This window comes from Necator americanus, chromosome I (assembly GCF_031761385.1).
Source record: "Necator americanus strain Aroian chromosome I, whole genome shotgun sequence".
Taxonomy (NCBI): domain Eukaryota; kingdom Metazoa; phylum Nematoda; class Chromadorea; order Rhabditida; family Ancylostomatidae; genus Necator; species Necator americanus.
The window spans coordinates 1,225,181-1,238,476 of NC_087371.1; the positions used below are offsets into that span (position 1 = coordinate 1,225,181).

Sequence of the window (13,296 nt, forward strand, 5' to 3'; positions counted from 1 at the left end):
GCCAAGCGGAACGAATGCTGACCGAATTCGACGAAACATGTGGATGCATCGGTCTTCAGCTGAATCTACAAAAGACGATGTTCATGCGGAACGGATGGGTCTCGGATGCCCCATTCACGCTCAACGGAACGAACATATCCGAATGCACCAGCTACGTTTATCTGGGTCGGGAACTGAACATGATGAACGACCTGACCCCCGAGCTGGGCAGGAGGAGACGAGCGGCTTGGGGAGCGTACAAGAGCATCGAGGATGTAGTGAAGAAGACCAGGAACACCCGGCTCCGTGCTCGCCTCTTCAACACCACCGTACTTCCTGCTTTGACCTATGCTTCGGAAACCTGGGCATTTCGCAAGCAGGAAGAAAACGCGGTGAGCGTCATTGAACGCGCAATTGAGAGAGTGCTGCTAGGAGTATCCCGTTTCACGCAAGTGAGGGACGGGATTCGAAGTTCTCTCCTACGTCAACGATCGAAGATTAAAGACGCCGCCGCGTTTGCCAAGGAAAGTAAAATAAGGTGGGCCGGACACGTGATGCGCTTTAATGACAACCGTTGGACCAGAGCCGCGAGTGACTGGGTTCCGCGCGATATTAAGCGCACTACAGGAAGATCGCCGACCCGATGGTTAGATTTCTTCACGAAGTCCTTCAAAGAAAAGTGTGATGCTCTTCGTGTCCCACGTGAAAGGAGGAACCACTGGGCTACTCTGGCACGCGATCGGGACAAATGGAAGAATTACTGGCGCCCGCTCGATCAGTTCGAAGATCAACGGGAGTCAAGGTGATCAAGGTGATCAAGATGTTGCAACGTGTGCTGATGCAGACATTGACAGTTACAGTAGGCAGAAATTAAAACTGCAAACTGCATTTGTTTAGAAGTAGCTTCCAGTACCGATAATGACATTTATTTCAAAGTATTAGTGTGATATTTCGTGGTTATACTTATGTAATCTTTGAAAAACTACGATACTAGGTTTGGGTCACTTTTCCTGGCTATGTTACTACCGTAATGATACTGAAGGAAGGGGAAATTTCCGATAGGTTGGATTCTTTTCAAGAGCAGATAAAGATCGGAGCACAGTTTGCAAGTATCACAACGAAAAGCGAATATTTCCTGACTAGTGATCATTTTACTTGACGAGGCAACTCTTTACACTTGTACTAGTGAAGTCCTCTTCACGGGCTTTGAATTCTCCAATTCACCAGTCATAAAGACTTGCTTCATCGGATAAGCTGATCAGTTTGTTCCTCCTGACTCAGCTGATCCTTGGATTTGTAGAAGGTGTTACGTGTCTTTGGGTTCTGATACTCGCAAGAAGGTAAGCAGCGGAAATTTCCACTGGTGCCGCCCCTAATCTTTAAATGCTCGACAATCCATATCATCTGGATTGCTCATAAGGACGTCAACGCCTCAGTTGCACCTGTCGACCGCGTCGCATACTCGACGTGCGGCGCGGTCATCAGATCGTTGAACGGGGAGTATAGCATGGGAAATAAGCAAGATGCAGCATTGCCGATAGAGCCAGAGCGAATCCAGCACGATTATAACTCATTCATTTTTCTTGTTTTCTCTTTTTTTACCTGGAAAATTCCGCAATGAAAAGTTCCTTTCAGCATTTTTGCCCTTCTCGACATTTTTTTTTGAATATTTCAGATTTTCTCCGTCAATAATTGCATGAAATCGATAGCGATTCTTTTGATCAGCTTGCCTCTGGCACAAAATCAGCTGTCATCGATCGATTGCTCCTTCGAACATAATCTTTGCGGTTGGACCGCCGAATCACCATGGACCGTCACCGACCGGACGTATCTGCCAAGTCCACTTAACTTAACCCCAATGACATTGATCGGTGGTGAGTTATTGATTGAACAGAGACGCTGAGGAGTGTAATACTTCGGATTTTTTTTCGGTTCACAAATTAGATCCGAAACCTTCTAGGGTGTTCGCTCATATACACCTCTTCATGATCAATGTGATCTTCGATCGACTGTGTAGTCTAGACTAATCGATATTTTTCCAATTAATCGATATTTTGTTCTTTTTAGATGGTTCGTTCGTGACCGCCCAGGGACATTTCGGTTCGAATACAACAGCGGATCTCATCAGCCCACTGAATGAACCATCACAAGCGTTATGTATATTGTCGTTTAAATACACGAAAACGATAGGAGATGCACATTTACAGGTAAAAATCAATACTATTGATTTCCTACGGGTGAACTCCGTCTTTGTGAGTTTGCTCTGCAATTCGCAACGATATCATTCCCAGATTATGCTCAAAGAAGGCGGCTCCTACCGTAATCTAGACACTATATCAACGAATATGTTAGCATTCTGGATACGACGCACACTAGTGATACCGCCTACGAATGAACCATTCCAGGTAATCGATACACATGTTTTCCATTCGAACAAACATCTCTACCCTTTTCAGATAGTGTTTCGCGTCAGTAAACTACGTACGGGTTTTGATTTTATTTCAATTGACGACATTATGCTCAGATCGACTGGAAAAAATGTTTTGTCAGTGGATGAAGATCTGATAAGGTGGGAAGACGACGACGATTTTCGGGAGGAGCTTGGTGGGAGGAATTTTTCCAGTTACTAGTTATTTACTGGCACTTGCAGGCCCCATTTGGCATCAATGTCTCGAGGAGTGGAAAACCGTGAACTGAGAAGATCTCCTACTCCATTGCAATCCTCCGGTATAACCTGTAAGATCCACCAAATCATTTTCCGATCGCACAAATCAGTCAATAACTTGCGTACCCCGAAAATCAACGAAATAATCCGATTTTTAGTTCGTTCAGACAAACCTCAAGTGATAACCCAATGCTCACTCGTGAAATGTTCGTTCAGAGCCAATGCATGTTTTTGGTGAGATTTCAGGAAAAAATTACCGACGTAAAATCAATAAATCGATAATCCTATTTTGTCAGGACATTCGATCATTGGAAGCTGTTAAATGGAAAGATTGTCACGGAAGGTCAAACTAATGCTTGGCTAAGCAGCGAACCAGTGTTATTGCCAATGAATGCTCATTTTGAACTGGATATTTTTGCCAGGTATACTACTTTCTGCGGGAGAATCGCAGCACATCAGAGAAAGTAACACAGCTCGTTTTCCCGAAGATTTCCATGCATTCTTTCATGATTTTAACTCTGAGACCTACGGTAATGATAAGTTGAGTAGCGCCACTTCTGATGAGCTCCTGCTGTTGTACTGCTAGGCATAGTAAAAATATCTGACTTATAAATAAAATAAAAATAAAAAAATAAAAATAAATAAGTAGAATTATCTAATTCGAACAAAAAAAAAAAGAAAAAAATTCGAACAAAATCATAATCGAAACACTACCTCTTTTCAAACTCATTTAAGTCGCTCATAATCAAGTTCGCTACTAGCGCTCGAAAATCATGTGACCGTAGAATTTCAGTGAGTCATCAGCCGTGTCGGTGTATCAAAAATTCGGCGCAGAGGAAACGTTAATCTGGACACAGAGCGGTATAACATTATCTGGATGGAACCGTATACGACTACCATTACGGTAAGTCCTTTAATTAAAGTTTTTGCGCTCATTATAATAGAAGCATACTATCTATTTTGCCTGTGTTGCTGTTGTTGTTGTTGTTGTTGTTGTTTTACAAAAAAAAAAACACAAACACACAACACAAGATCTCTGTCATTTTGATTGCTAACAAAAGAACTTCGAAAAAAAGCAAATGGATTTTTTTCTAGGATAGAATTCCTTCTTGGAAATTACGTCAAAATTGCAATTTTTGTCAGCTACGGACATTTTCGTTGAATTATCTGAAGCTGCCATCTATTATTATATCTTTTAACTGTTTCAAAAAAACATGCAGGATTTTATAAATTCGAGCACTACTTCGAAATTTTCAATGAATTCCCACACATTCCTCGCGTTCCTCTCATTCAAACCAATACAGGATCTCTCCATTGCCGTCAAAACTCCTCATTAAATCGTCCACCAGACAAGGACAACTTGTTGCGATTACGAACACAAATATCGTTGACGAAAGTGGCAGAGATTTAGCTTGTGGTACGTATCGTAGGGGAATGAACGACGTTTTCGCATGGGGACCATTAAGCTTCTATTAAAAAAATAATTGCAGGCGGAAATCTTCAAGTAATCCGCCCACGAAGCGATGACCTCATTCGTTTGACGGCCATTCAAAAACTGGATTCGACGGACACGGAGGTACGTAACCGAAAATCAAAAGTGCACCCGTCGCATAAATTGTGGATTTTCCTGCTTTTAACACTTGTGCCCTCTGTTTTTGCATGCAATGTCGTTGTCGTTGCGATTTTGCGCTGCGTTCAACGCTCCGCAGCTTGCGTCAAAGCACGATTAGCGTGATTCTCATAGCTGGACGCAGCCATACGCAACTTTTAGGACAGCTATTTACGAAAATCCAGATGTAGTCGAATTTTTCCTCCTAGGCAACCACAACACCAACACTACACGTGGTCTCCACCACAACACAGCCAACTTCGACACTTCGACCAATCGCAGCTCAATTTGGACCGTCCATCGCTCCGCCCATCGCTCCGCCCATTGCCCCGCCCATCCAGAATTCCTTCTCGATTTCGTCGCCAAGTCAGAGCGTTGCGTCGCCGATTGCTGTGCTACCGATATCGCCAGCGCAGGTTAACGATTCGTACAGTATTCCGAAATGTTAAATCGATCGCTGTCGTGTTATTCAAGGTGTCAAATCAACAATCTGTGGGTACGCGAGATTTTCGAGCCGCGCATTCATCGTTTCTTCAGCCAGCTGTAGCCGGTAGCCATTCTTCACATAGTATTATACGTACGTTATCGTCTACCACATTACCAACGCCAGTAATCGCTCAGACATCAAGGAGGACACCATCATTACAAGTGAGACACAATCCACAAGGTTCCTTAAAGGCATCACCCCACGAATCCGTGCGGGTTTCAAGTGGGCATGCCTATACGGGTTCGTAGATTATGGGAGGACGGCGATTCCGTCCATTTCTTCCTAATTGCCGTAAAAAACGGCCCAGAAGATGCGACTTCGAGTGTTCCGGCGCGCTATTTTCTACAACGAGTTCAATTGGAGCGCCAGCATTGTGCACGCGCCGCATCTTCCGGGGCGTTTTTTTGGCAATTAGGAAGAAATGGACGGAATCACCCCCCTCTCCATGATCTACGACCCCGTTCAGGAACTCCTGAAATCCGCATCACCTCAGATTCGTGGGGTGATGCTTTTAAACATTCTTTCCCAGTTGTGGATAGAAATTCTAAATTTAGGATCTTCTCAGTGGAATGGCTGGACATCCTGTATTTGAAGGACAGCTGAAATATCTCGCTAAGGTGCGTTTGAGTAGGCTTAGTAAGCGGTCATTGGTGAGAGTTCGTTTTTTTTAAATTGTTCAACTTCCAGAAATTAGGATTCGATCGAATGTCCGGAGAACAGGCGACACGACGTTTAGGACAAATTCAACGCATGTTGGCCGGAATTAAACAAACTGAACTGCCAGATGATAAACATCGAATATTTCCAGTAAATGCTAAGGTTTATCGGATTATCACTAATTTTGAAGTATTTCCCTTCATTTTTCCAGGAAACCGACTCGATACCACCGGATTTGATGTCCAGATTCGCTTCACTTTTCCCTTCGTCCAGAACAATTAATGGAGCTCTAACGAATAAGATCACACAGTTTATTCCGTGAGTGCTTCACTGATCGATTTCCGGGGAAAAAATCGATGAGTCGATCTTCGGAACGAGAACATTTCAGACCACCACGAGATTATGGGGATGACTCGAAACCATTCTCTCGCAACAATATGGATTTTGTAATCCAGAACGCATACAATGCATATATGAGCCAAGCTCGTCCATAATAAAGAAAAAATCGTAGAGAAAAGGAAGAAAAAAAAAAGAATTAGACATTTTCATTGAACGGAACATTCGGGATGATGACCCGAAGATATTGGAAGTAATTTAATATCTCTTGCGCTCATAATTACGTAGCTGTTGTCAATTTTTTTTCGTGTGCCTTTTTCCTTTTTTTTTACTTTTTTTTCTGTCACATAGCACAGATTCGATCTCGGGAGTCTTTCATCCGTCGTATTATTATCGTATTGGCCGTGAAGTGCACTTCAGACGATTATTTTTTGGCAGAATAAAGAAATAATCCGCGTTCTTTCTTGTTTTTTTTTCTTTGTTCATATGTTTTTTCTTTTCTTTTCGTTCATTTCGTTCATTTCGTTCGTTTCATATGTTTTGTTGTAGGTGTACAACAGCTATCGAATACCCTGAGAACCCTTCTCGTTGGAGACGATACTATTTTTTATTTTTGTTTTTTTAAGGCGTATTTGTTCACTTATTCGCATACGCCAAGGGAGTCCAAAAATGAGGGAAAAATTACACGGAAAAGAGAGAAGTATACCAATCTATGGACTATTTTTGAAAGTTTCCAGTTCTTTTTTTATTCGTCGAATTGAAATTTAAAATTGAAATTTGCGAGAAAATTCTTCTTTTTCACTGTCATCGCCACGGATTTATCGAGCATCGATCACAGATTGCGTCCGGCTGACAAAACACGCTCGAAGTAATGGGATTTTGGGATGTGGTTGAAGTCAAATGGGAAAATTAAGGGAACGACAATTTGTAGCGATCGTCACGATCACCAAGTTCATAATCAATACTCACAAGATACGAAATCATCGCCGCTAACTTAGACAGAGCACTCATAAAGTTTCTAGAAAGGTTCGCGGGAAAAGTCAGTGGGTAAGGTCAACGGATGAAGTCCATGGATAAAACTCACCGAAAAGTTCGCAGAAAGGCAGTAGGATGAGGTTGCTCGAGAAAGGTCCGCGGGTAAAGCAAGGAAAACTCCTTAGATAAGGTCCGGCTCCTTAGAGAAGCTTTCTGTGAAGGGTCCTCGGATGAAGTCTGCGGAGAGAGCCCTTGGATGAAGTTAAAAGAAAAGGTCTCCGGATAAGCAGAGCCGAACAATTCACATAAATAAGATCCTCGGATAAAGTCCATAAAAAAAGTTTACGGAAAATCCCTGAATCAAGGTCCGCAGAAATGCCCGAGCGATAGGTTCACGAAAACGTCCGCGAGACCGAGCATAGCAGAGGTCCTCGGAAGGGCGAGAAAAAGTCTGTGAAACAGCATCGCAAAAAAGTCCATGGATAAGGTCCGGAAAAAAACGAAAAAGTCCACAAAAAGGGTGTGCAAAAACGTACGCAGAAAAGCTAAATGGATCAAAAATGGTCCGCAGAACAGAAAATCCTCGCACAAGGCCCTTAAAAACGTGCGCAGAGGAAGTTCGTGGATAAGGTCCACGGAAAGATAGTTGAAGATCTTCTGGAGACGAAGGCGGATTTTTTTCTACGGGACTTATTCGTAGTTGTTTTCCAAGGGACTTTTAATACATATATTAATATTTACTTCTTGTCAATTCGAAAAATAAAATATGTTAAGCATCAAGAAATGCATTGAAGAATTTTCAAATGTTTGACTGCGAAATGTTTTTAAATGCAAAACAGCCTTATTTATGATGCAAGAAACTGATTTTCCAACAATAGTAAAATTGTCTCCTTCATATTTTTGTGTTTTTCACTAGACTAGAAAACCTAAATAAGTCATTATGAGGCTAAGTATTGGCCTCACCGTGCCTCCACATACTAGATTTTGATTTTTATTTCTTTTCACAAAGTTTTAATCAAAAATTTATTCAGTTGACTGCAGATTCCTCTAATTTCGTCAGGGGTTTGCTAGGGACCATTGTTCCTGGTTAGAAGAGTTACTAACTAACTGATTGTTACTATCTCATTTCAAGGACCTTACTGATAGTTCGGAAGGGTATAAATAGGCCAGAAACATGTGGTATGCTTCATTTTTTAGGTGCGGTTACTCATTACAGTTGTGAAATGGCTCGTCCAGTGTTTGTGAACTCGTTTTCATTTAAATAGATGGTTTTCTGGACATCATTTTCTAAAATTTCAGTAAAAAAGGTGCTGGTGGACCAATTACCTTATTACCAGACATTCCATACAAGAAAACAGAAGCGACATTTAGAATGAACAAAGAGGTATGAGTCACTAAGGTCGTAGAGGTCCCATGTTAGGATCAGTTGACTAAATTAATCATGATGCACTCATTTCCCTTCCATCTGGCTAGGTTCTCCCGAAAAAGCCAAGGAACGCATTGAATCAGAGAGATGTGCCGTCAGAAAAACATCTGATTCTCTGGAAGAATCTATACCTTAAATATGGGACGTAGTGAACCCGAATTACTAGTTTTTTCGAGTTGAATGAGAGAGAGAGGGGTGGGGGGGGGGGGAAGTGGAGTAGATTCTTTCTGCCGTGATTACCTAGAAACCTACAGAAAGTGCAGTCTCAGGAAGAGAACTCCGTTGAAAACGCCGCAACCCAAGCGACTGTGCCTGGATATTTTCTTTCTCATTTCTTGTAGCCTTCCTCCTTTGCTTATCGACCCAAAAGTCCCTGGAACAACCGAGTTCTCGTGTACGCTTCGTAGAAATCGCCTATGTCCCCTTGATAATTCTAGAAAACAACATGATAGAACACCAACCCCCTTACAAGAGTTTGCAAACACAGTGTCGGTGGCCCCGCTCTTCCCTCAGCGCCGAGAGAGGGAAAAACAAGAAGTGCAACATCCAATGGAGTTGAAAGCTGCCCACAGAGTTGGTCAAATATATAGCAGTACAGAATATACGCTCTATTCTCTTTCCGTTCCCACCATCCTTCGTTACCGTATCATTGGACGAGCGCTAACTCGTCCTGCCTCAGCGCAGAAATCACGCCCTTTCAAGGCAGCATGCCACGAACCTGACGGGTGGGGAGTGGGAATCCGCGGAAGAACCTAGAGATGGGGTTGTAGATTGCGGGATGGTTCCACTCATTTCCCTCCTAAAGGTCCTAAAAAACGGCGTGGGAACCGCTCTAGTTCCCACGAGGCACGTCAGAACGCTCCTCTATTCACACGATCTGGTCCTTTGTAGGCTATTTATTGATTTTACTTGGATAGGCCGGCGAGGAGAATTTCATCTCATCCCATGGATTTCATTGGTCTCCGACCGCTCGCACTCCGGTGCGGCGCGTGCGTAAGGGTGGCACGTTGCAAGTAACTTCGTAGGAAAGATCGCCCTCTTTCACACCGTATTTCACGAAGATCGGGGAAAGAAGAGCGGAACCACTTCGAATCCACAAAATCTGCAATCCTATCTCTAGTTTTTCCCGCGGAATTCGCTCACCACGTCAGATTCGTGGTACGCTGACTTTATCGTCTACAGAGGACGCCTTGCAGAACTTGACTCCTAAGGGTTGTTCAACGCCAGCATTTTATCTTTTATGCGTTCAATTCCATCTATTCTCCCTATCAACGATGATTCATTTACATTAAGAACGATATTGACGTTGGGGACAACTTAATGATTATGAATATCGCATCATCAGCGGTAGGAACAACTTGTGCAGAACTTATCGCAGGTAAAATTTGGAAATTCTATTGGATTCCGAGTTGAAATTTCTCGAATTCTTCCCAGAATCGTTTTCAGGAGATCGAATAACGAAGATCAACGGTCAACCAGTGAAAACAAAAGCCGAAGCGGTTGCAGCGTTAAAATCTGCATTGGGTAGCGATGTGAATAACTATGTTACCAGTATTTCTGTTTTGTCTCTATTATGTTATGCTTATTGATATATGGCACCGTTGCGCCAATGCGCCGCGGTCGCGTCGCAATGCCCCCGCTATGTGACAGGTGGCAGAAGTATGAACACGGCAGCGGAAGGGATATCGATTAGTTGTTCGCATCGAAGATAAAGTCACGTGGAATTCCTCAATTCTTGTGAGGAGTTATGCCGAAAAGAGCGAAATGCAAATGTCATCCGCTTAGTATATCCTGTAGGTAATAAACGTTGTCCAGCGAGAATGAGTTTGGAGGAGTTTTGGGAGGTACGGGAGAAATACTGGAGACGGTGGTTATCCAAGAGCTGGGAGCTCAGCCGAGCCGATATTACTCGAGAAAGAATCTGGGCATCTTCAATGTCATTCCGAGGGATTACAAACCTCTTGGATGATGAAGGATGGGGAAGCGACAATGCGACGCGTAGCGGGAACTGTGAACTCTCCTCGAGGAAAAATGTGCGAAGATTGCGTTTGCACTCTCTTTATCGCGTCAATATGGCACATTTCGAATAACTTCTTCCACCGCGCCGTGTTTGAAGAAAACTATGTAGACGTTGATTACCCAACTATTATAGTCTGCTTAAAACACTACCTGAAGCCTGCTGTAGTTCCGCAAGAAGCTGCAATTGAAGTGGGACCGTCGCCAAATTAGGGTCCCACCTCGAAAACGGCGCCTCGTGCGCAATTGTTTAAGGTACTACAGCGCAGTTCAGGGCCCGTATCCAATATCATTTACCCATCTGGATAAACGAGCTCTGGCAAGCAAATGGGACTGGATATTGCTATCGAATGGATGTTTGTTCCCAGACAAACGTATCAAATGGGGAAATACATTTACACTCGTTTTAGCACTGGAAATGTTCCACTAGCAAACGTTTGGGTCCCGCCACGAAGTGTCACTGCAACGAGTTTACGTCAGCGAATCAACAACATAATACTGGATAACGCGGTTTAAAAAAAGAAGTCCTCGATGGTTCCGATCCCATCACATTTGTCCTCTCAAGGAAATATTTAATGGATATGGGCTCAGATCGTTTTGATCCGACTGTAGTGATTTTTGAGGCCGCTCTCGCCACAACTCCCAGTATCTTCTTTGTGCGCATTGAAGTATAAATGCTGTACTGGGCACCTCATATTATTTAAAAAAAAAATTCGACTGGATTCCAGATAAAAGTCGAATTGTTGCGTCGTCAATTTACAAAACCACTTACATTGGATCGGGCGAAAAAGATCGGTTTGTCGCGTCTGGATGGATTTACTTACTTCTTACTCACTTGTGTAAAAGTATGTTGTATTCATTGGGCTGCAGATCTGTTAAACGTCGGATGAACTTCCTATGCCGGCCTTTGATTGCAGGAATCCAGCGATCCTGTGTCGTCATTTGGATTCACATTAAAATTACTAAAAAATCGAGCTCATGTTATTGCTGTGAGTTAGAGAAGTTCAAGTTTTTATCATCACACTATTTAACGTTTTCAACGCATGGAACCTTCGTTTAGTTGGATCCGAAAGGTATCGCTTCAATTTATTTCTGCATTGGTGATGCATTGCTGGATTTGGATGGTATACCGATTCCATTCAATGATATTGAGTTTGTACGCGGATATACGCAAAAATTCAACAAGTAAGTTGTTCATACTCGCTAAATAATCCACTCCCTATTGCGGAACGTGATTTCGTCTCGGGGCCTGCTTGTTTATATGTCAACACGGAAGGTTAGGAGGATGAGGATGGAACCTCTCGACAATGAATCCCCCATTTCCAGAGCATTTCAAGGAAATAGGCGAGAAATCAGGACGAACGGCTGCCGCTGATGACTGACAGGCGCTCCAGAAGAAATAAGTAAGCGCTCCGACGGTGGAAGCGACCCTTAACCATTAGATCTAACCGTACTCACCTTAATCTGCTCCTAACGAGAGTATCTACGGTAAAACTCGGGCTCCGTGTCCTCGGTGGGGTTGCGCCATGGGTCCCGTCTTGCGCAGGAAGTGTCCAGTCGGCAAGATCTCCCTCGGAAGCCCTAGCCCATAGGCTCTTATGAGCCAAGCCGCGCGTTTGTTTCTCCACCCCCGCCAGGTAGCTCCACTCTGAAAGAAGATGATTGATTGATTGATTAGCATCCGAAGCCTATTATTTACAAATCGATCCCTTCGTTTCTTTTTTTTTTTTGCTCGTCTCGTTCTACATCATTTTTATATGCAAATTACTCCAAAATGTTGCTTTTAACCGCGAAAAGGAGTTGATCTCTAGAATCCTTTCTTAACCTCCAGAAATTTTTCAGAAAATTAGCAAATTCTGGTGAACTTCTTTCAGGAATAATCGATTTACTGTCGTCATCGAACGTCCTCTGTCACAACAGGCACTTTTCACGTATAATATGTTGTTTAAATTAATGGTAAGTCACGAGTGCTTAGAAAAAGCGTTGTCGTGAGGCTAATCCCTAACTCATTCCTAACCCAGCTTCCACAAGAATCTGACGTCGAAATGGGTCCTGATGCAGTGCTTATTGGGAAGGTATGTTATAATTTCTAAAAAAAAAACCTAAGTGGTGAATATAAGAAAAAAGAAGAAAAAATTAATTAAAAACAAGAAAAGATGAGAAAATAAAAATTGGGAAAATAAAAACTAAGAAAGTAAAAAATAAGAAAAATACAATAGGAAAAGAGTAAATAAAGTTAGGAGTTACCAAAGAGTACATGATTTAAGAAAAAAGCCGATAATATAGTACAGTAATAAGAACAACTCGCCCATTTAGTAGAAAAAACAAATTTTGCAATCTTGTTCTTGTGTCTTTATTTTTCACCTAAAAAGGTAAAATGTGAAAAGCTGCTCCTAGAAATTTTACCGCAGAAACCACGAATTTTTCTTGTGTTCTTTATTGTAACAGCTTCCGTTGTACAATAAAATCATAATATTAATCATATTCGTTTAAGGAAGCCGCTAATATGCATCGAATGGTATTTAGACGATTGAAACCGAAAAGTGTGTACGGGCCCAGAGGTACACTACACAGTCAACTGCACTTGTGTTGCGCCGCGCGGCCGCGACGCACCGGGCGCAATTCACGCGGGCGTCACGTGCTCACAGTTCCGAGGCCGACTCGCGCCGAATTGTCGCGGGTTGAGGTGTTTTGATGCAACACAAGTGTAAATGCAACAGATCTTACAGTAGAAAAAAGGGGAAAAAGTTTTCTCACGTAGAATAGAAATGCTTCAGCTGACAAGCGTGGTGCTGAACCTACCTTAAAGACGTTGGATGTGTCGGATAGAGCGAAAAACATACGTGTTGCGGTAAGTTTTGAATGAATTCTAAGGGAATACAAGTTCTGTTTCTTGTCCACTAATACCATTTCAGTCGAGCGCAATGGAGCTGAAAATAGCATCAGATATCGATGATGAAGATGAATTGAAGCCAGTAGATAGAAAGAGTCATGCATTGTTCGATGACTTCTAAAAAGGACATTCAAATAAACTAACATCGCAGATTGTTGCAGATCTACTTTAGAATAGTGCTAATGAAATAAAATTGCTATCAATTAATTATTATTTATTATTACAGGGGCAGTTGCACTCTAGATGGGCAGGT

The 13,296-nt window shown here is 42.5% G+C and overlaps 3 protein-coding genes across 4 annotated transcripts; all 3 read left to right on the forward strand.

Annotated features, from left to right (window-relative positions):
• Positions 1 to 14: 14 nt before the first annotated feature.
• Positions 15 to 785, forward strand: RB195_004154 (uncharacterized protein; the record flags this gene model as incomplete). Its single annotated transcript, XM_064179810.1, has 1 exon — positions 15 to 785. One exon carries the CDS (start codon positions 15 to 17, stop codon positions 783 to 785), a length of 771 nt encoding a protein of 256 aa, XP_064033150.1.
• An 890-nt stretch (positions 786 to 1,675) lies between these two features.
• Positions 1,676 to 5,891, forward strand: RB195_004155 (uncharacterized protein; the record flags this gene model as incomplete). 2 transcript variants are annotated; one of them, XM_064179822.1, is made up of 16 exons in its annotated part: positions 1,676 to 1,853; positions 2,047 to 2,186; positions 2,271 to 2,384; positions 2,436 to 2,548; positions 2,630 to 2,715; positions 2,812 to 2,878; positions 2,941 to 3,066; positions 3,438 to 3,548; positions 3,949 to 4,061; positions 4,135 to 4,220; positions 4,463 to 4,669; positions 4,728 to 4,901; positions 5,295 to 5,357; positions 5,428 to 5,547; positions 5,609 to 5,715; positions 5,786 to 5,891. In XM_064179822.1, 16 exons carry the CDS (start codon positions 1,676 to 1,678, stop codon positions 5,889 to 5,891), a joined length of 1,911 nt encoding a protein of 636 aa, XP_064033151.1. The 2 variants fall into 2 exon arrangements, with proteins under 2 accessions (XP_064033151.1, XP_064033152.1); XM_064179823.1 differs by lacking the exons at positions 1,676 to 1,853; positions 2,047 to 2,186 and having other exon boundaries at positions 2,274 to 2,384.
• Positions 5,892 to 7,931: 2,040 nt separating this feature from the next.
• RB195_004156 (uncharacterized protein) lies at positions 7,932 to 13,164 on the forward strand (the record flags this gene model as incomplete). The annotated part of the gene is made up of 12 exons (XM_064179838.1): positions 7,932 to 7,945; positions 8,008 to 8,092; positions 9,428 to 9,512; positions 9,581 to 9,666; positions 10,879 to 10,995; positions 11,068 to 11,139; positions 11,211 to 11,335; positions 12,025 to 12,106; positions 12,172 to 12,225; positions 12,645 to 12,711; positions 12,928 to 13,001; positions 13,066 to 13,164. 12 exons carry the CDS (start codon positions 7,932 to 7,934, stop codon positions 13,162 to 13,164), a joined length of 960 nt encoding a protein of 319 aa, XP_064033153.1.
• Positions 13,165 to 13,296: the final 132 nt, after the last annotated feature.